Here is a 23,010-nt window from a genome sequence, read left to right on the forward strand (position 1 = left end):
CAAAAAAACAAGCGCGTCCATGCTCACAGGTGTACACACAGGTGATCACACCCACAAACTACACCCTTTTTGGCTCCTACCTCAAAGCACACTGTGTTCTGTTGATCTTATGTGCTGCACAATAATGTTTAATATTTAGTATTTACTGTCATATTCCCATATATCATTGTGATGTTGTTTATTCTATTACTCTTGTTCTCTTCTGCTTGTTTTCTTTTTTCTTTCTCAGCAGGTGATCCAGGTGATTGATATATATATTTGTTTTTTCTTTTTTTGTTTCTTTTCTGCCCGTTCTGTTGGTTTTTGTTTTTTGCCCTTCTCCCCCGTCCCTCTTCTCAGCTGTTTCTCTTTCCCTCTTTCTTTCTCCCCTTCTTTCCCCCAGTCAAGTCTGTCCCGTATTCAGTAAGTGAAAATAAAATGAACAATAAAAGGTGAATCAAATGGACCATTACGGCAAGGCTGGGATGGTCAATTTGGTAAAGTAAATCCGTTGGGCATCTTTCTTTGCCTTAACAATTCTGATGGCAAAAGAGCCAAACGGGACAGGCAAAAAAAAAAAAAGAAAAAAAAAAAAAGAGTTCACTGTCAACTCAGTGACTGCAAAACAAGCCCAAATCCTCAGCCCCCCACCACCGTGCTTGACAGCTGGTGTGAGATGTTTGTGCTCGTGTCCTGCGTTTGTCATGACGTTTAACAGTTAACAAACTTTCTGAACTCCGAGGTATTTGAAGCTGTCCACTCTCTCCACTGGGCACTCGTTGATGATGGGGGTCTGGTAGTTCCTCTCATGATTGTGCCCCAACATGATTGTGCCCCAAGTCTATTTAAAGATTCTGAAGTTAATTCAAGAATATAGATATATGCCAAAAATATATAGTATATATAGTATATGCAGATGAGACTATATATAGTTTCATATATTTCAAATATAAGGGAAGGGGTTTATGGTTGTGATCTAAAATGGACATCTATAGCACAAAAACATACATTAGGCTGCAGCCACTGAGAAAACAACTGTTATCGGATCAGTTTATTCACAATAGGTAACCATAATTTTTTGTTAAGATAAAGTATAGTTAACTTTCCATGGACTTTCTGCTTATATTTTTAGCTGACTGAGCTTAGTGATGAGCACCACTGTAATTGGTTCTCTCCTCTCTACTTCTTTCCCTCTGTCTCCTTAGCTCAGCACTGCAGTATTGTCAATCCCACTGGGAGTTTCGTTGCTGAACTCCCTCCTACGCACACCATCACACACAGACACCAACGCAATACTGTACCGAGGCAAACAAGCACCACAAACAAATACACAAACACACAATTTGGCACATGGGGGATCTGTATACATGCCACTACATTCTCACAACCTCTCTCTACACTTGCAAGCACCACCACTGTTACCTCCCACGCATGTAATACACACACACAAACACATATGCACACGCACTCACACAACCTTGGACCAACAGTAGACTCGTGGCTGTGTGCGTGCTGCTCATTAGGCAATAATGAATTCAGTAAGCTTAACTTTAGGCCCTGGGAGAGCCTTGAGGTAAACTAAAACCTAATAAGCAAGGGTGACAGACACTGAAACACACATACACATACAGACAGACAAAAATAATCACACCCAAAATAGTGTTCATCACCCTATTTATTAGTTAAATATGGGTGTCAAAGGAAAATGAATGTTGTTTGCTCACTTTGCTCACAAGTCTGCCTTTAGTTGCAGATGGGAGTCCTTCACTTATTCTCAATCATCCTGATACCATCATACACATACCCACCCACACATATGCACACACACACATACAGACACCTCTCTCTGCAAAATATACTTTTCTTCATAATCTTGTCTTCTAACACCTTTGCTTCCTGAGACAATTCACACTTAACAAATGCTGCAGTTTGCGTACAGAATACGCCAACAATGTCACATCCAGAAAAAGTAGGGAAAAAAGCAATGCATGAATTCCTGTACAGAAACACATATACACCCAGAAAGTCACATTTGAAGAAGCTGTGTGCTTTATGGCAATGGTATAAAAAAAGGTTGCTATTTTCAGAATGGGAGGGAACTTGCGGCTGGTGTAAAATTGAAGCACTTTTCACTGTACATGCTCCTTGCTGAAGCCTGTAGAGGCAAAGTAGGAACATGGTTAATTTATGAAAGTGACTCAGAGTCAGTGGGATCCTCTCAGAAGTGGAAGACAGCGAGAGAAGGCAGTGGATGAAAGTGTGTTTCATGAAGCAATGCAAAGATGCGCACTTGCAGCCAGGGTCACGAGGTTTGGGCGTTGTTCCAAGTGATGAGCTCAGTACTTGATGTCACTGGTCAGCCTGTCCCTGGAACCGTATGAGCAGAGCTGAGGCGGACAGTGGAAATTAACTGAGTTTGATGCAGTAGAGAAAAGTGAGAGGACAGGGGCAAAAACGGAGAAGCTGGTTGGGTTACTCTTCAACATCCTTTTACCGTCAGAACTCCTTAATTCTTTGTGGTATCATTCAACAGGTCTCTGGAGACATTCATCAGAGATTTTTGTCCATATTGACATGATTGCATCACATAGTTTTACAGATTTGTCGGCTGCATTTCCATGATGTGAATCTCTTACTCCACCACATCTCAAATGTGCTCTATTGCATGACAATCTGGTGACTATGGAGGCATTTGAGTACAGTAAACTCAATGTAATGCTAAAATACCGTGATCTTAAAAAGAATGGACATGGTCACCAAAAATACTCAGGTAATGCTGTGGCATTTAAACAATGATCAGCTGATACTGAGGTGTCCCTAAAATATGGCACAGATTTATCCCCCATACCATTACACCACTAGCAGCAGCCTGAAATCATCAAGATGAAGCAGGATCGGTCTATGCTTTTATGTTGTTTACGCTAAATTCTGACTCTACTGCCTACCAACCCCATATCATGACAAAGCATCCTAAAAAGAAATTGTCCAATTTTGGTGAGTCTATCCAAACTGCATCCTCTTTTTTGTGTTTAAGATCGGCACCTGGTGTGGTCTTCCACTCTGTTGAGATTCAGAGATGCTCTTCTGCATACCTTGGTTCTAGCAAGTGGTTATATGAATTACTATAACCTTCCTATCAGCAGGAAACAGTCTGGCCATGCTCCTTTGACCTCTGACATCATCTCTATGAACTGCCAATGAGTATTTTCTCTTTTTCAGACCATTCTCTGTAAACCCCACAGACAATCTGAAGATCAGCAGTTTCTGAGTTACTCAGAAACTCCATTTTCAAAGTCATTCAAATCTCATTTCCTCCCCATTCTCATGTTCTGTTTGAACTAGAGATGGACCGATCCGATATTACGTATCGGTATCGGTCCGATACCGACCTAAATTACTGGATCGGATATCGGAGAAAAATAAAAAATGTAATCCGATCCATTAAATATCACGAAAGCACCTCACAAAACTTGCAACACGCCGTAACTCGCCTCAGAACGTTAGCACGTCGGAGCAGTATGCATCACGTGATAGAGCGGCTGTGGCATGCGGGACCTGTGGTGGTCTGGATAGCATTTGGAGCTTCGCTAGCAACCCGGCATTTCATCTCCGACAAAGTTATCCCCGAGAGAAGTAAAGCAAGTGTGTAAGTCCATCTCTGAATGTTTGTAAAGCATTCCTGCGTCAAGCTTAACAAGCGATATATGGAGCGACTGCCTCCTCTTGCTGCTACTTCAATCATGAAACTGCTTAACGATCAGCTGATCGGCCTTTCTGTTGCGAGTCCGTCTCTCTTGTTTGCTTTTGGCCCACTTTGCACCAGAAAGAGGAAACCAGCGGCTGAACAACAGCAGCTCGTTTAAGCTTGATAAGCTGTTGTTAGAATTTATTTACTTTCTACACCAGGATCTTTTTCTACGTAGCTGACGCTGGTAACTGTGCAGGGGCGGATCTAGCAAAGTTTAGCCAGGGGGGCCGATAGGGCATTAACAGGGAAAAGGGGGCACAAAGACATACTTTTCTTTCTTATTCTCATTTAAAATGTCTAGCTTTTAATAAATAATTATCTGACACCCAAAGTTTTAATTTGATGCAAAATGAATAGAAGTCCATTACTGTATATAGTAACTATTAAGTCTAATATATATACCCTAGTAAGCTATAGTACTTTTTCCTTTGGGAAGGTACCATCTGTGCAGTCTGCAATTTTGTTATTTATTTTTGTTGTTGCTGGCAGTTGGAACCCTATTAGTTAGGTTGCTTAATATTTATGCTAAGTACTCTTTAAAATACCAGAATAGGGAGGATGGTGTAGGTTTAAGTTTATTAGATTGATCAGTATTGCTGAACTATGAAATATTTTTTTTTGCATACAGGTATAACAGAATAGCTTTAGTGTAGTTGTTGTTTTAAACTTGAGTATGAACTTATACAAAATGCAGCAAGATATTTAAAAAAAAAACTGTTGTGTTGATTAAAAAACACTATATCGGATTCATATCGGTATCGGCAGATATCCAAATTTATGATATCAGAATCGGTATCGGACATAAAAAAGTGGTATCGTGCCATCTCTAGTTTGAACGTCAGCAGGTTATGGACTTGCTGCATGTGACTGGCTGATATTTGCGTTGAACAGATGCACATAATGAAATGTGTCTGGTGAGTACTGATCAACTGCCTGCAGATGCATACAAACCTTTATGCTAAAGAGGCAAATACATATTATGCTGATTATGATTTCCATTTATAAAATTACACTACTAATGTTTATTTCTCTTGTTCTCATATCCAGAAAAGACTGTATCATTTTCTTTCCTTTTTTTTTGACATTTTAAAAGTTTAAAATTGGCTCCCAATGTTTTCTCACTTCTTTAGTGTTGTCGGTGCTGCTTGAGTCAAGTTGGGGTGTTTTTCTCTGTAAAGTAGCTGAAAAGACTTAAAAGGAGATTTTTTTTTCCTTTTTCTTTTACCAGGTCTCGTTCAATATACAATCAAAACATACCCAGTGGAGCTCATTAGCAGTCTGAGATCGCAAGTGCATATTATCTCTGACCATCACAGAGGCTTGAAACAGCTTCACTTGGCTTTTAGTTGAAAGTTGTTGTTCTCCAATGTAATGTCTCATTACTTTCAGTAAATAATATGCTTGAAAAGGCATGTGAACGCCACGTGATATGTAGGGTTTGTGAGCTGCAGCTCCCACACAGGCGATAATATCTGTAAGCTCTTTGGAGGAGGGCCTGGTTGTATATGACACTTCACTGCATTCACATAACTTTGAGGAAATTCTATAATTTATAGACTTTGCATTCATTTTGGCAAGTCTGTGAAACATTTAAGTAGCCCCATTGTCAATTATTTATTGGTCGGATTTGAATTCATAAGAGAAGCACACAATCTTTTGGGAGATCACAGAATTATTCATGTGCCATGCAGCTATATATTTTAGTGAGAATCTGTTAAGGTTATGTAAGTCTGTTGCTGCTGTCAGACTATGTAATAGCACCCTGGAGCCCTTACAGCTCTGGATGAGGAGATATTTTAGCAAACTAGGTTTTTGTCTTTATTCCCCCGACTGGATTCAGTGAAGCAAATCACTGGTGCTTTAATGCTTAAAACCAGAATAGGCTTCTTCCCTTTTTCTTCTATTGACTAGATGCAGTGAGGCAAATATTAAAATGCACATCAAAGAATAAACAATCTCTCTTAACTTTGGTGCTACATATGAGGCTTTCAACCTAAATTACCACTGGTGTGATTTGTCTCCTCTCTCTGATACGATCTTCAAGAGCGCACAAGCAGGAGGACACAGACAAGCTATTAAAAATCAGTGTAGTGCTGTGCCGACAAAGCCATCCACCCTGAACCCCTCCCCACTGTTGCTTTATAACATGCCATTGTTTTCCTCTGTCAACAACTATGCTGTATATACAATCAGAGAGAATATTTTAGAGACCAATTAAATGTGAAGGCATTCAAGAAAAACAAAGCTCAGAGGTTTCCAGATGTTCCTTCCATCTGTAGAAGCTAAGCCCAGTAAAGTCCACACTTCATTTCATCATTAACCATTTTGTGTCATTACTGCTGAGTCATATGACCGATCTTGATTATTCTGCACAGTCACTGATTCCCCTCCGAGAAAGAAATGCATCCCTCTCAATTTGTAGCTGAGGCAAACAGACTCACTTGCTGCCTAATTAGAGTTTCATTTTGTCTGAATGCTTGCCACGTGTACAGCAGGGTGCCTTTTAATTTGCACGCAGTGCAGAGGTGTTTTTTGGTGAAATTGGTTCTTAATCTTTCCTTTCTAATGTTTTTTTTTCATCAATACAGCCACTCAACACAGTTGCACCATTGTTCTCCGATAAACACAATAGTTAATCAGTAAAACTTGTGTGTTTCACAATCAACTGGTATTTTAAACACATAAAGTACTTTGCTAACTAATGGGTGAAGTGATTCTGTGCATCTCTTATATACAGTGTGTCCTAGACAATTATACTGTCAATTAAAAGAATCCTTCCTCCCTGCAGCTGTCAGACTGTACAATCAGAACTGCTGCCAACAAACATAGATGTTTAATCTGCGCTGTAACTGCAATAATTTAATCAACCGATTTGCACTACAACCTGGTTTGCCTCTTATCTGTAGTTATTTTTATTTAATTTAATAACTGTACAGTACTCTGTTTATAGTAACCATTGTCCTTAATGTAAAAATTTTAATATGTCAGAAAAATTGTGTATGTTTCTGTTCTGTGTCCTGTGTACTGTTTGTTCTATATGTGTCTTTCTGGCTGCTGTTACAACCAAATTTCCCCTTGTGGGACAATTAAAGGATTATTCTATTCTATTCTATTCTATTCTATTCTATTCTAAATGCACTCTTTTATGTAAACAAACAATCAAAAACAATATGTGTTAGTCTCTGATTAGTTCAAAGCAGTGAGTGTACATCTGATATTTTAGACAGTAATATTTTTATGTCTTTTGTCCTGTCTCCTCCAAATGCTCACAGCAGATGGCTGCCATTCTCTGAGCCTGATTCTTCCTGTTATCAGAGAGTTTTTCCTTCCCTCACCAAGGCCTTCCTCAAACGCAGTCGTCTGATTGTTGAAGTTTTCTCTCAATTATTGTATGGTCTTTACCTTTCAATTTAAAGAGGTGACTGTTGTGTTGGGTTGTGATTTGGGACTTTATAAATAAAATTTAATTGAATTAAAATATCACACAACCAATTATGCTTTAAAATTCTGAAACAAAATTGGAGTTATAAAAACTTTTAAAAAGTAGTACAAGAACAAGAGCGCCAAGATGTCATGTGATGACATCTTGACGCTCACTGCACAGGTCTTTATTTTAGCACGATGACATTCGTGCTAAAATAAAACCCACTCATGTAGTCATGGCTTGGCTTTTCTGTCATAAGTGTATATAAAACACCACCTTCTAAGATGCTACTATGGAGATATGGCAGCCAACAGGTGTTGGATGCTACTTCCTATAATCTTTACCCTAACCTAACATAATCCTGGTAATCGTGTTGGTGGGGTGGGTCAACAAAAACACTGCCTTGTAGCTCTTCCTACTTGTAATTCAAGTCACACGTTGACATTAGCTGCTAGAAATGCCGTTGAGCAATATGAATTTCGAGATGAAGGTCAAGTAGAAAGTAATTTTCTCATCAGTGCAGCAGAGTGAGTAAACATTTGCTTCTAATTGCTACACGAAAAGCCATGAAGCCTATCGTATATAAAGCGTATGTAATGGTTAATAATTCACGTGTTATTGTTTTACTTTAAAGGCAGCAGCCAGCTCGCAACTAGAAACACAGCTTTGTTTTTTGTTTTTTACAGGACACAACATCCATGAAAGCGTAACCAGAAAGTGATTCAGCTTTATTGTACTCGGGTGTCAGATCAGGAAATTAAACTGCTCCTGCCTTATTGGTACAGAGGCAAGGGCATATGCATAGACGGGATGAGATGTGTGTCAGTGTGAGCGTGATGTCCGGCTGGATCAAAAAGAGCCAGTAACAGTGGTTCACTACCATTATCCCTCACATGCAGGCCTGCTGTGATGGATGTCACTGTCCTCTTTGGTCCTCAGCGATACAGATTAAGAAAAAAGGGGAGAAAACAAGGGAGGACTGAGGTGAGGTGAAGGAGGGAGAGAGAGTGGGAGGAGCCAGCCCTGACTGCAGCAGAAAAATGAGTGAGCGGAGGGAAAAAGGGGGAGGGCAGAGTGGTGATGAGGAAACAGTGAAGGATTTGGAGGAAGGGAGAGAGACAGAGAGAGAGAGATGGGAAGAGAAAGAGAAGGGGAGGGGAGGCAGCATCTGCTTGCTGCAGAGCCTTTCATTGATAAAGTAGCACCGGAGTGAGCCAGAGGACTGCAGCTGGACTCATCACACACACGCTTCATCATGCTTTCATTCATATACTTCGCGAGACTTCCTCTGTGCACCCACCCACAGTGCACCTCAAGTCTTTGCACCAGTGAGGACGCACACGCTCACCCACTAATCACACAGTGACATGCTCTTTATTTAACAACACCATCGCCTCAGACTTGCTTCTGTTCTCTGCATCCTATTTTTGGGAATGTAAGCTTAGCCCAGAGAGGGACACTTGTAACTGGGAGTTGTTGGTGTTGGTGGTGCATCTGATCTGGGACCGGGCTTCGGAGGAGTCTCCGGACAACAACAAATAAAAAAAGACAGGCTGCAGCAGGATCGGGGGAAACCAGCCAGCGCAACGGCATAAAGGTAGGGATGGAGAAATTAGGCATTCATCTAGACTTGTAGAACCGTGCTTAAACACATCCATCTTGTAAATACACTCGTGGATGCACGTGTAAACTTCACACACAGCTGACATTCACTGAGATGCTGAGTGTGGGGTGCTGTAAACAATGCTGTTTCCTGCCCACATCAACAGGAGCCGGTGTATTTGTCTCTCCATCTCTTTCTTTTCTGTGAATTTCTCACTTTCTTCAGCCCGTCTTCATCTCTGTTCTGACAGGTTGGTTTTGAGGTAATCTCATTCATATCACAGTGTCTCACCCTCAAGTTTTTGGTCCATCTGCATCCTCCTGCTGCCTCTTGCTCTCCTCTTGCATCTCAAATCTTCCTCTCATCGCAGAGGCATCACTCCTGCTTTCGTTCCCGTATTGAACTCTTTCTCTTGCTTTCTCCCTGTCTGCCAGTCTGCCCGTCATCCTGGGATCTACAGAAGCAAGCGGTGTGCCGGTGTCGGCCATGAAGCTGGTTAATGGGGGAGGAGGAGGCGGCGGAGGAGGAGGAGGAGGGGGAAGCAGTGGCGTGGGAGGTGGAGGTGGGGGAGAGAAAACTGCCTTCTCCTTTAAGAAGTGCTCTGCCTTCCAGTTTGTCAAGAGAAAGGTGAGTTTGGATAACAAGCAACATTTTGGTGGGGGTGCATCTTTGTGCATATTGGCTGTGAGAGGTGGTGACACAGAGCCAGAGTGTGTGTGTGTGTGTGTGTGTGTGTGTGTGTGTGTGTGTGTGTGTGTGCAAACCAGAGATGATGTCATTGTGAAGGCTAAGCTGCTCTAATCAAGCGTAAGATTGGACTCCCTGCTTGTCTGTGTTTACAGCGTGTGTTAGGTTTTTATCTTTTTTTGCTTGCGTGTTTGTGTATTCCAAAACACTGTTGCACTTCGGGACCCACAAGTGTGTGTTGTGTTGAAATCACTGAGTGGAAGAGAGGTCCTGTGGTTAGGATCTAGTCAGCATATCCTGGGTTCTGCTGCAGTGCTGCCACAAGGCTCATTACTGGTGTGTAATGTTGATGGTTCGTATTAAATGTTTTCTGTGATGGTTTGTTTGTGTAGGTCTAATGAATGTGTGCCCTGGCTTTTATGAAAGCATCACTTAAAACTGTACTCAAAACTCAAAACGGTACTTAGGTCTCACTGTCTAATAAGGTTCACCTCACAAGGATACATTATAACTGTCACCCTCACTAGAGGTCAATAAATCAGAATTATGCATATTGCATATTACTGTTAAATTGCAGAATCATTACATCTGTGGGCTGCAGAACATCTGCAAGACTTTGCATTGCATATTTCAGACTATCATAGCTATATGTTGTAAAACTCAAGTTCTAGCTAAATAAATAATTGAACAAATAAATGTGTACTCATTAAGTTATTACATTTAATGGGGAACTAAACACAAAAGTGAACAACACCTCGTTCTCCTTCTTCTTTCGGCTGCTCTCTTTAGGGATCCCCACAGCAGATAATCTGCTTCCTTCCATCACTTTGTCCCTAGCATCTCTGCGTGTCCTCCTTCGCTACATCCATGAATTTCTCTCTTGTCTTCCTCTTATCCTCCTGCCTGGCAGCTCTATATTTAACATCCTTTTGTCCAATATCCCTCCTCTGCACATGTCCAAACCATCACAGTCCCCACTCTTGCTTCTACACTCCTGTCCTTCTTTCTCTCTCACTGCCTCTAAACATGCCTTCCCTCCCTCTCCTACTCTTTTGTATTTGTTCAGCAGTAGCGCACTATCCACTGGGCCCCTGCTGGTCAACTGCATTGGTTTCAGTCATCGTCAACCCAGGCTTCAACCAGTATGCAGTATGAAAAGCTCATTCTTATTTCATTTTTGCACCAGTTTTATACCGAATGCCCTTCCTATCTGCACTAGCCTAAACCTCGCTTAAAACAATAACGAATATATTACAACAATAGTTTGTACCACACTTTTTCAAGTTTTATAACTGATTAATTATTAGTAAACCAGTCATTAGTTGTAGCCCTAAGAAACTAGCGGCAAGATTTACTAAATGGGGCAAAACAGAAAAAAAACACACATAATTCGTTTTATGGGTGATTTACAAATGTTGTACTGTTTTCTAAACACAAGCACAGAAGGTTCACTTCGACATCAAGCACAAAAATAAAACGTGCTTTTTATCTGCATTACATATCAGGGCAGTTATCAGTAAATTGCATGTCACAGACGTTAATAAATCAGTTTGCATACTTGATTGCATCTTGAGAAATGACCGTGTATGACTGCCGCAGCTTTGTTAGATTTCGAAAAGTCACTGTATGCTGTAATCTGACTAAAACATGTCAATCTTAAAAACAAATTTAATTATGCTCCCTGAATAATTTGCAGTCGATTTACATGAGATCAAAACACAAAACAGCGCGCGGTGCCTGCAGGCCATAACAGGAAGGATATGACTAACATTACTTCCCGCTTGTGGAAGAGAGGTAATGCACTCAGTCAATAATCACATTGCTGCTTTGGGGATACAACAGAACTTTTTTTTTTTTTTATGTAGTAAAATAATTCAAATGACAAGTTAAGGGCTGATTGCAGCTGTTATTTACTTCATGTTGCCACAATTTCAGCCTTAGGCAGCGAACATCTTCCCAGATAGCAACAAATCAGCAACAATCACTTAAGCTCTTGATTCATATTAGTTTCTTATCCGCTGGGTTACTGGATAGATTTACATACATATCTGATCTGATTGTGTCACTGCTGTGTTTTTATTTTGTTTTTTGGTTGTTGTTTTTTTACTCAAAATATGAGTGGTCCAAAATGTCTGTGCTGGCTCAGATGGAGTACAGTATGGTGTGGATTACTGATGAATCGCCTAGTGAATAAGGACAGATTGCGTTAACACCCACACACACACACACACACAACTACGCATGTACTCCCACAGGCGCTCTATGCTGCAATGAATTTCCCACAGAGTATCTATCGATGTAAACTTAACATTTTTCTTTTCAATTTTTCCAAAATGGTTTCAATTTTGGCTTCCCTTCTGCTCCATCCAAGCGATGATAAAAAAAACAAAAAAAAAACAGAACCTTGCAGAACATTCCCGAATCCCGGTTGATGTTATTGCTGCCCTTCAGGGTTTATTTATTTCTCTAATTGCTTCAGAATAATCCTAATTGCATAATAAGGAAAGCATGAGTCCAAACAGAGCCTTGGGTCATGCAGAACAAGGAATAGAAATGTAAAGTCAATACAGCTGCATTCTGCATGTAACTGTACTTTTATCTGTCACTGTATATTTGAACATTTACAACTTGTTACACAGGAGCAAATACGTAACAGCGATGATGTCGTGCAGGGCTTTTCAGTGATCCAAACAAAAGCTAACATTTTCACGTTCCAATGAGCGATGGATGACTGTGTTTTTGTGCCAAATTCGGTGGATTCAGCACCTATAATTAGTTTCACTGTCAGCGTGGCGCGGTGAACAACAGGTATGACAGAACACTGTTTGATCTGTCACATTCCGTTACCTCTTTGAACCTGATCTCAAAAACAACAAAGGGAAAACTCATCTAATTAGATGGAACTCCAATCACGTGCAGCCAGTTCATGACTCGCGATGTGTGAAGAAGCTTGTGTTGCTTTCTTATTTTAGGTGTGCGTCATCCGTTTTCTGTGGCAGCCCTACAGCAGCTGGCTTGTTTTTGTGTTGACCTGCTGGAGTGTTTTTCCAAGTCTGTTTTCTCTTCGACCCGACATGCCTTGACAGGCTGTCGAGGCCGCCCTTCGACTTAGGCGTTCGATCTCAGTGTGTGTGCTGTATGTGTGTGTGTGTGTGTTACTGCATTTTGGACTCTGTGCTGCTCAGCTGCCACAGGCTACAGCCCTGTGGTGTGTGTTTTCTAAATTTTCGAGTCACGCAGCAGGATGAAATTTCACAAGGTTCCTCTCACTGTCAATCTCCTTCTGTTTCTCTGTCTGTTTATCGGTTTCCTCTCCACTTTCACCAAGGTTTTTTTTGTTTCCTCCACACTCACACACACACACACTCACACACAAACGTAAACACACCAGTGTTTCCTGTAAGTGACAGTGCTTCTCTGGTCTTAGTCACTGAAGGAGCACGGTGTGTACAGTATGCATTGTTCTTGCGTGCACCGACTTGTGCTGCGTTTGTTGACAGCATAAGGGTAATAATTAGAACACGTGCTCATGACGTGAATGCATGAAGGTTTGACTTGTGGTACTTCATCACAAAAGCACACTTGAAGACTGATGTTCTCCTCAGCTTTTATGAAGTATCGGTGAAGCAACACTGGTGTTGAAAAAAGACACGAAAGCCAAAAACATACCCGGGAGTAGACAAACAAGGCTGTTCTTTCATTCTTCATCAAAGACAGACTCAACATCATACTTTGCGCCATCAGATGTCTTTGTGTGTGCTTGCATGTGTGTGTGTAATACATATATGTCATCGTGTGAGTGCACCCCCTCTGATTAATGTGTGGCAGAGTGGAGACACAATCTGTGCCTCTCGTAAGTGCATTGTGTGTATCTCATTCTAGCCAACATGTAATCATGGATAAGATTACAAACAGCTGATGATGAGTTGCAGCTGGTAAGGTGTGTCTGTATATGCACTGTATGCACATTTCCGTCTGTGGAGATCTTGCGCTGTTACCTTTAACAACAGAGGAAGAAACTGAGACGTTATAAGTCAGATCAGAGCATTTTTTTTCTTATTTAGAATAAATATTGTTCTTTTTTTCCTGTGCAGGTACGGAGATGGATGAGGAACCCGAAAGTGAGTGTGGAGAAAGCTCAGGGGAAAGGCCTCCTTTACTCCTGTCCAAAGTGTCCGCTGGCTGAAGACCTGTGGTACACCCACTTCCCATCACCGTATGGCTGCTGTCATTATGCAGGACTGCAGGGTGGCCTGTATTACCACCAGGAGCCCTGCTCACCTTGTCCTGCAAATGGGAAAACGAGTGGCCATGAAAAAAGCAAGGGCTGCAAGGTAAATGGAAAAACAAACAGTCGCTAATCGTGAATTCTACCTTGGAATTCCAAGCTATTAGCTATTAGTTCACTTTGGTAATTTGACTACAGAGAAACTGTATCAGAAGAATCTAGTTTGGTAAATAAAAGCTACTTAGAAGAAATTTAAAACTAGAAGAAGTAAAAAAAAATATGGCAAAAGACACATTTTAGCAAAAAATTTCAGCTTGACTAAGTTACAGCAAAGGTCCAATGTTTTTCACAGGTCGCACATTTAAAACGTGCAAGTAATATTAGCTTTTGATCTTTGGTCTCACTCTGGCCTGTCATATATTTGCTTATTCAATGTGATATTTGGAAAGTTTGTCCATGTTGATGTCACTGTGTGAATAATGAACAGAGCTCACCCTTTTGCACATGCAGTACACAAAAGTCAAATTTCTGACCGATGAAGGGACTGCCTGTACGTGGACAATGAACAAACGTACTGTGCCACCTACACATTATCCCAACAGGGGCTGTGCTTCCATGGAAAGCAATGCCATGAAGTTAGTGCTGGAGGAGGTTTGGAACTGCTTAGTTATCGAGTCACCAGTGTGACTTTTATGGACTATGCTGCTCATCACTCTGTAACTTTCCATGGTCTCCCACTGAATTGCTGTGGTTCCTAAATAGTTTCTCTTTGTAAAAAATTTTTCTTTTTAACTGATCAGACAAAACTTGAACTTTTTGGAAGTTTTGAGCTGGTGTCTGGTGTAAAACTAACACAGCATTTCATAAAAAGAACATCATACCACCATTGAAACTCGGTGGCGGTAGTGTGATGGTCTGGGGCTGCTTTGCTTCTTCAGGAACTGAACGACTTGCTGTAACTGATGGAACCATGAATTCTGCTCTTTACCAGAAAATCCTAAAGGAGAATGCCTGGCCATTGAAGCTCAAGTGCTTCAAGGGTTATGATCCAAAACACACCAACAAGTTCACCTCTGAATGCCTCAAAAAATAAATAAAATGAAGGTTTTGGAGTTTACTATATAAGCCAAGACACTTTAACATGACCTTAAACAGGCTGTTGATGTTCAAGAGTGGGCTAAAATTCTCCCACAGCAATGTGACAGATTATTCCCCAGTTATCACAAAAGCTTGATTGCAGGCTGTTCAGGCTAGGGTGACACAACCAGTTATTAGGCTTAGGGGGCAATTACTTTTTAACACAATAGGTGAATCATAATTTAAGAACTGCAATTTGTAATTCCTGCAGCTTTTTGATTTTTATCGATTATCGTACCACGCAAAGTCAAGGAACAAAACCAGCTTTGTGGAACTTTTTGGGCTTGTGCCACTAAATAAGTCATTGTTTACTTATGACCCATTACTTTGACTAGCTTTAGATTAAGTGTGCGCTTTCAACACATTATGGGGACATTTGGGGAAGTTCAAAGGATTTAATGTATTTATTCTAGATCTAAAGAGAAAAAAAATGTTTCCACATTTGAAAATCTCATAAATCAATTTTCTGAGCACCAAATTCTAGTGTCAGTTCAACAAGAATGGTTTTCTGCCCCACAAAATTAAAAGTTAATAAAATTCCAATATTTGTCTTTAGCTTACAGAAGGGAAAAAAACATTTTCAATCTTGAATTTAAATCAAATATGTGTGAAACGGTACAGCCATTACAAGAAACAAGAAAAATCATCACCATCTGTAGACAAACTAAATTGGATTAATGTCTCTGTCACATAAGCTTTATTCGTACATGTGAACAAATTGTTAATTTAAAGAGCAAGCGAGAAGTTAACAAGAAGAATGTGACCTATTTCATGGTAAGGGAGAGGCCGCCCACTCACCTGGTGCCTTTTCACCTAAAATCTCCTCATGCCTGCAGCAGGAAGCATATCCCCGATACACTCCAGAACATCACTTGACTCATTTCACTGATGTCCCACCGAAGGCAAACAAACAAACCAAATTAGGCTTTAGAAGACTCTAGATAATGTTGTGATCCTCATGTTTTCCCTTTAAGCTCCTTCACGAGTGCTGTTATGTAACATAAACAATAAGGCAACTGAAGAAAGGGGTGTTTTTCCAAAGTCCACCTTTGTTGTTGCTGTAAATTAGTGCAGGAGGCCTGCATTTAGCACAGAACGCGGATACTCTGTTAAAAATCTTTACCAAAGAGGAAGTAAATTCACACCTGTGCACTGGAGGAAAAGTAACTGTCAACACACACGACTTGCCCAAACATGCATGGCAGGCCTTTTATGTCGATGCTGCTTCAGATGTACTTGGTTATGCAACTACGATTACAATAGCTATCCCACTGCCTATCAATCATTTTAGCCATCAGATGGTTCCCTGCTTGTGTGTTTTTCCAGACCCATGGGCATCAGTAGGGAATGAGTCATCACTATCCCACTGAGCTAAACTGTGTTTGTTGAGAAACCATGCTAAAGGTGTGTTTGGATATGAAACAGCACGCTATTGTTGCCCAGCACTCTATTCCCTTTCCTGTGTTGCTTTTTTGTTTCGCTGACTCTCCATCTATTCCACCTCTTGACCTCAAAACCAATAGATGTGTCTTCAGTAGTACTGATGTGTCTCAGCGGGTGTAATTGGTGTGTGCGTGTTTGTGTGTGGCTCTGGGGTTAAAGAGGAGGGGGCTCGGTGGTGAGTCACAGCTTGTTTATAGTGTAGTGTTTGAGCTGTGGTAGTTGTTCACATTTCAGACATAGTCGAAAATGGGTTTTGATCCAAGATTTAGTTCAATGATTGACGGCATGCAAACAGTAGCCCTTACTATGTGTCTCAATATGAGGGATTCCACCATTCGACTTGTTCTACTATTGCCAAACACTACACAAACATCATGTTTGGTCTTGTTCCCGGCATACTGTGCTGTATCTTTGCACACATTGTCCAAATACTTTACAACTCAGGGCATCAGGCGTAGCTTGCCAAACACTGGCAGAGCGTGATGCTTGTTCAACAAATGGAACACTGATAGAAACATTTCCCTCGCACGTCAAGCTCGCTGCTCTGTTCTCCAGGAGGCCAACTTCAGCCTGACTCAAATTTAAATGAGAAAAATCTTCACTATGAAATTTCAACAGCCCGTCAAAGCAAACAACAATTTAGACAGCTCTCTCAGACTGGAACTTCAAAAAGTGGGATGATGACGCTGAGAGACTGCTGTCACTGCTGACACCAGATGATGGAAACGCTCTCGGGACACTTATCGCGGTCTGATACGTTGCTCCTTGTTCTTCGCTTTTTGTGCTCTGCATTGTTAAATATGAATGTTCAACTTTAGCCCGGCTTACTGCAGCTTTTCTCATTCAGAGAAGAGGCTTTTGAAACTGTTAATCTGCGCTTGGCAGCAAAATATCATTGCAGTTGTTTGTTGCCAGATGAGCTGTGCTGAACTTGAATTAAAGTTTTAACCAACCCACAAGAGGTCAGAGCAATAAGTAAAATATGAACCGTGCAATATCTGAATTGATAAGTTTAGAAAAGGCAAAAGTTTAAGTGTTGTTCTCTCTCCAAGAGAGTCCTCGCTGACAGAATGCCCACCTCCTCTAATAACAAAGCATCAGTACCATTAAAAATGCAGGTAGCTCAGCTTGGCCTTGACACAGTGCGCTACATCACCTTCACCCCACCGCCACAGCGCCTGTGAGCGATGCTAAATATAGACCGAGCTTTATGGTGCTGATTATGTCATAAAGTGTGAGTGTGCTAAATTTATGACACAGCAGTTTTTATTGAGGGGCAATGAGGCTTACTGGAAGCAAGAGGAAGGTGGGGGAAGTGAATGTAAGAAAACAGAAGTGGAAAAAGGTGGAAATATAATAATATTGTTGGAGAGAAAAATAAAAGGGAGGGGCACAAACAGAGGAAAACTGTGATAGAGAGAGAGATGAGAAGAGCTGAGAGGATAGTTTTATTACGAGATTGAAGATGAGGTCAGCGTTTGTGTCCCACTGCCAACGCATGAACAGAAATCAAAAGTATATAAATCCTCCTGATAAGGAGGGCCTGCACTGTCCCGTATACACAACAGCAGACGACCAGATACACTCACGAACACACACACCCGCACACACATGGCTAAATGCAAATACAGCTTTTCCACTAATCTCTTAAATCGAGCCTGCACCATTCTTGATGAAGACTTAATGAAAAATGAAAACAGCGTGAACCTTTGGTGACTCCTGGTTGTCCCAACATGTGATTTCTCTCTCTCGGCTTATGATTTCAAGAGTGCCTAATGTGCTTTATTCAGGTTTTCTCAGAAATCTTTGAAATTTCGTTACATAAATAGATAAAAAAAAAACCAAAACAACTGTCCAAACTGTTATTTTCTAAGAATTTGACAAAAAATACAATTTCACAACATGGACAATCTTATATAACTCATTAATATTTAAGTTTTATACTTAATCTTATCTCATTTAAAGGGCTAATCGTGAGTTTTAGATCAGGGAACTTTAAGGAAGTACTGTGTTGTATTTATTCACAGTTTGGAAGAGTGACTCCTGGATTACCTTGACACTGAAAAAGCCCATATGGAAAAGAAATAGTAAAAACTTATATGATTTAACTCATGAAAGTGGCCACTTTCATGAGTAAATCATATAAGGTGTTACGACCCGGCTCAAAAGCCGCAACATAAAAAAGGAGACGAATACTAGAGTGTAGGTGAAAAGAGGTTTTATCTTAAAATGGACTATCAGGTTGGCTAAAGTGGCTAGTGCCACCAAGGCAAAGACTAGTAAGCTCCCCGGGAAGCTTGCCTCAGGTATGCTTTTATCCACACCTGACTAGGTGTGGCCAATTAGCACCAGCTGAAAACATTGAGATGATTAGGGGCTGCAGAGGGACGTAACAAAGGCTTACATGATTTACTCATGAAAGTGGCCACTTTCTCATTACTTTTATATATTGTTTTAGTAAGTATCCAAAACATACAAGTTTCATTATATAATTTTTCAAGGGATCTTATATCTGTTTTCACTCTTGTATGCTTTTCATACAAGTTTCACACAAGACAGATACAAACTTTATAAGATTTATATATATCTTTTCCATATGGGAGTCTTTAAAACGGAATAATTCTTAAGCAAGTACTGGAGTTTTAAGGGGTCCCTTTTTTGTGTTTTTTGAAAAAGTGTATATTACGTCTGTGCATTGAGATTTGACTACATTTTGACTAACAGAAAAAACCCACATGCAATGTTAACTGCAGCGATGGCAGGATTGAGGATCATAACTGACCTCCATGAGCTAATTGTCAGCCACTGCTATAGAAGTGCATCTCATCCCTGTTGTTTCCTAAACCGTTCTTTCCTTCTACTTATTTGTCCTCTCGCAAAGCCCCTAACATTATACTGTATAAAATAATTACAGTTTAATAGTATAATATAAGAGCAATATATTGTCATTAATCACGAAAAGTAATGTATTACACATTACTTGTTACTTTTCTTAAAAGTAATGCTGAATGTTACCTAATTAGTAAGTTGTTACAAGACTTGTTACTTTCTCATTACTCCGTAAAATGACCTGAAAAGCACTGTCTCATGACTACCAGGTAATTATATAAACCTATAGGCTACTGTCCCGCACACCAACACAATTCCCTATCCTAATGAGGACACACACAAGATCTCTCCTTCAGTTTTTAGGTTTGAGCACAAAGCTGACAACGCAATCTTGGCTAGCTTAGCATTAGCATGCTGGTTGTGCAAATGTAAGCAAAGAGATAAATTTGTGTTAGCAGTATGATACAATTGCTCCATCCTGGATGCAGTTTCCACTTTACCTTCATGCTGTCCTTTTGTGCAATAAAAATAAAAGTAACGTCCACAGTCTTCAAAAGTTGTCTTGCTGGACCAACTTCACCATTTTATTCCTGCAGCACCTGAACTAAAATCAGCTAACTGTAGTGCAAGTGCGCAGGAAGGAGAAAAGAGCATGTTTGTTTGATGTTTTTTTCTTTCTATCCACCTGGTGCGCAGATAACTCAAGAATATACTATTATAACACAAGTTACAACATAATTGTAACTGTAATGTGATTACTTAATTTTGCACAATAATGCATTACTTTGTAACGCTTAACACTGTATATGACTTCATTTCTCATAAGAGAGGCTCTGATTTGCTCTGTGGGATTAGTGTTTAGTAATTTCCTTACATCCTATTCCGGAAGCTGATCAGGTGATATTGTTAATAAGTCCATCTACTCAGTATGTTTTAAACACCAACCTTACCCAGAATCGCCTGGCCCAGTCTATTCCCTTTTCTGTTTACTGTCCAAAACTCATTCATGCAAGAGAAAAAGAGAGAGTGCATTAGACCAAAGTAGGAAGGAAGGAAGGAAAAAGCAAAAAGGATGAGGGCCGGCCGAAGAAATCCTGAGAGATGAGGGAAGTCAAGAAGAACAGTGATATTTATCTACGCTGATGCATCCCTGTGAGACAGGATTCACTATCCATTAACTCACAGCAAAGCACATTTCAAAAGGTTTCTTTTGAAATGTTCTCGGACCCAGAAAAAAGCCTCATTTGACAGTTAGTAAGTTCTTCTTGTTAATATTTTGTCAGAGTCAGCTAGATCATAGTGTACCTTTGTACCGGCCCAGATGATACTGGTGTCATCTGCATTTTAAAGCAAATGTCTCATGGGTCAGTTGGCCGTGACGTTTTGTTCTCCACAGAGGGAGGCGGTCTATCATAAATCTACCTTTTCTGTTCTCCTTTAGCAAGTGACAAGGCCCTGCGGGCTAAAGTCCTCTTCCACGAATGCTGATGCATTGTATCTGAGTCAGAGAAGGAGATCAGGGAGGAAGCATGATGCTAGAGTTAATTCCTTTGCAAGATCCTGTCAAGTGACTGTAGGGGTGATCACGAGTACAGCTGCATGTAAGGTGTTGAATCACACATGCTGGCAGACTTCAGAGGTAGAAATGGCCCTGTTGTAGGCCCACATATTGGCTGTTGACACTGACTTCTCAGATAAGTGGTATTTTCTTTTTAAAGTGTAAATGTTCTATTGCTGCACTTTGCACTTGAGACTCTGGCTCCTGACGTAGTGTTACCTAAGAAGAGCCCTTGCTGTACACTCTGTTACTTTTTGATGACGCTGATAGTTAATGACTTGTGAGACAGATTCCACTGATTTACTTGTGACCTTTTCACTGGCACACAAACTCATTCTGGATTCCAGTCTGATCTCCCAGCTGGGGGATGTGACCTGTGAAAACTGGATAGAAACCCTCAAGCTGCTGCATTTTCAATTAAATTTATAAGTTTACAGTTTTTTTAACAATGCCCTCCACAAAATAACAAAATGACATGATTTATTGCAGGGCTGCTGGCCCTGTATTAATTGCAACTAGGTGTACTTAATGAACTACTGAACTTTGTCCTCTGTTCACCAGCTTGAGTCGCATTTACCGTGAATCGCATTACTGTCGAAATATAGGTCTTAGCTACTACTGGGAATAAGAAGGAATTAAGAGTAACAACCCACAAGGCCCAATTATATTTGATACAAAGAATTACACAGAGAGCACTGGGAGCCAAAATCCCGTTCCAAGTTGTTGGCTTGTCATGCATACTGTACCAATACCAGGGGAAAAATACCTCTCATTCCAAACTTCTGATGGTACTCTTTTGAATAGTTTAGAATAGCCTATGGTCACAAATCTTTGCCATCTGTGTGACGGCAAAAATTTAAAACCACACCAGTCTGTTGAATGCCGCACTTGGTGAGGTATGATGATGGGGTGAGGTAAATAGATTAGTACTTATATATAGCACTTTTCTACTTTAATTGAGCACTCAAAGTGCTTTCCTGCAACAAGCCCCATTCACCCATACATTCACAGAACTTTTTTTTATTAACATTCACAACCTCACAGTGTCTTGGATACATCAGACGCAACTTAGGGTTCAGTATCTTGCCCAAGGAAACTTCAAATTGCAGATTAGAGGACCTCGGGGATCGAACTCAGACCTTCTGACCCTCCTCTACCACCTGAGCAGCCCCCACCACATATGACACCTGCTTAGCACCAGTATGAAGATAGTTGCTGTCAGTTTGGCTTGCTGCCTGCTTTGGCTTGCTCACCTGGAAAAACCTGAAGAAGTCAACTGGTTGACTTTTTTTTGACTGTATCAGTTTACCTACATCAAAGGATGCGTCATATCATTTACAACCTTGATACTTTTACATTATTACCAGTCATGCCAATGACTAATAATATCTCCCCCAATTTAAAAATATTTAATTAACATATAAATAAAGGAAGTCTCCCAGGGCCCCGGAAAGCAGTTCTAAGCTACCACTGTTTAGCATAAACTTAGCAATGGAAAACTGCTAATCCTTTCCTTTTCTTTTGTTCCACAGCCAAGTGCTCTGGCAGGCGAAGAATGTGGTTGGCATGCAAACTTGGAGTTGCTTTTCTCACATGATCTCTCATCTTTGCTCACAGTGAATGCATATATATGCTCTAAAATGGCACAGTGCATTTGTTTCCATTGTTACTGCAATATCATACAGGCGGGCTTTTTTCTTTGCCAAGCCCCAAGAAAAGATAAATAAACAGAGTGGAGGCACTTCATACCTTGGCTACAGTTTCCTGTATCTGCTGTGGGAATTTTGCTTTGTGGAGATTCAGCCAGATCTATCAATAACAAACTAGAGGCAGGTGAGGCAGAGAAAGTAAGGCAGATTGTTTGTGGTGTTAAGAGGTATTCTGATAATCTCTGAAGTTTGAACAGACATTGAAGGCATTCAAGGTACACAGGAAGAGATACCTGTTTTATGACTGCTTGACATGTAGTGACAGGTTAGTTTGAGGACGTTTTTACCTGATATTTTGAACAAAGAACGATTGAAGACAGGGTTAAACAATAAGAGTAACTGACACAAACAAGTATTTTGAATTATGTTAATGCTAATGACTGTCTTGAGATTCCCATTCACGTTACTACATCTCTTCCTCTTTTCTTGACCCACTGGAAAAAAAATCCCTTGTTTCATTGTGAGGGAATTTAGGAATTACTGTTGTTCTAATCTACCCTGAGAACCCCGCTAATCCCATCTTCCCCCTTGCTGTCCCAGAGCTAAAGCCAGAAATGCTGTGCCACAGAGGCTCAGTAGCTCCCTGAGACTGAGGCAAAACATTTGCTTCTCCCAGTAACATGCTCATCTCAGCTGGAAATGATTTTTGTGCTGTGCTGTGGCCT

At 40.6% G+C, this 23,010-nt stretch overlaps 1 protein-coding gene across 1 annotated transcript in view; it reads left to right on the plus strand.

Annotated features, from left to right (window-relative positions):
* The first annotated feature begins 8,363 nt into the window (after positions 1-8,363).
* Positions 8,364-23,010, plus strand: part of sgk1 (serum/glucocorticoid regulated kinase 1) — a 35,894-nt gene continuing 21,247 nt past the window's right edge. Inside the window, exons 1-3 of the mRNA XM_082504621.1 lie at positions 8,364-8,748; positions 9,189-9,381; positions 13,536-13,775. Of these exons, the coding sequence (XP_082360747.1) occupies positions 9,241-9,381; positions 13,536-13,775 (381 nt within the window). The 5' untranslated portion in view covers positions 8,364-8,748; positions 9,189-9,240. The remainder of the gene's footprint in view (positions 8,749-9,188; positions 9,382-13,535; positions 13,776-23,010) is intronic.

This window comes from Aulonocara stuartgranti (assembly GCF_965226115.1).
Source record: "Aulonocara stuartgranti genome assembly, chromosome: 15".
NCBI classification, from domain to species: Eukaryota; Metazoa; Chordata; class Actinopteri; order Cichliformes; family Cichlidae; genus Aulonocara; species Aulonocara stuartgranti.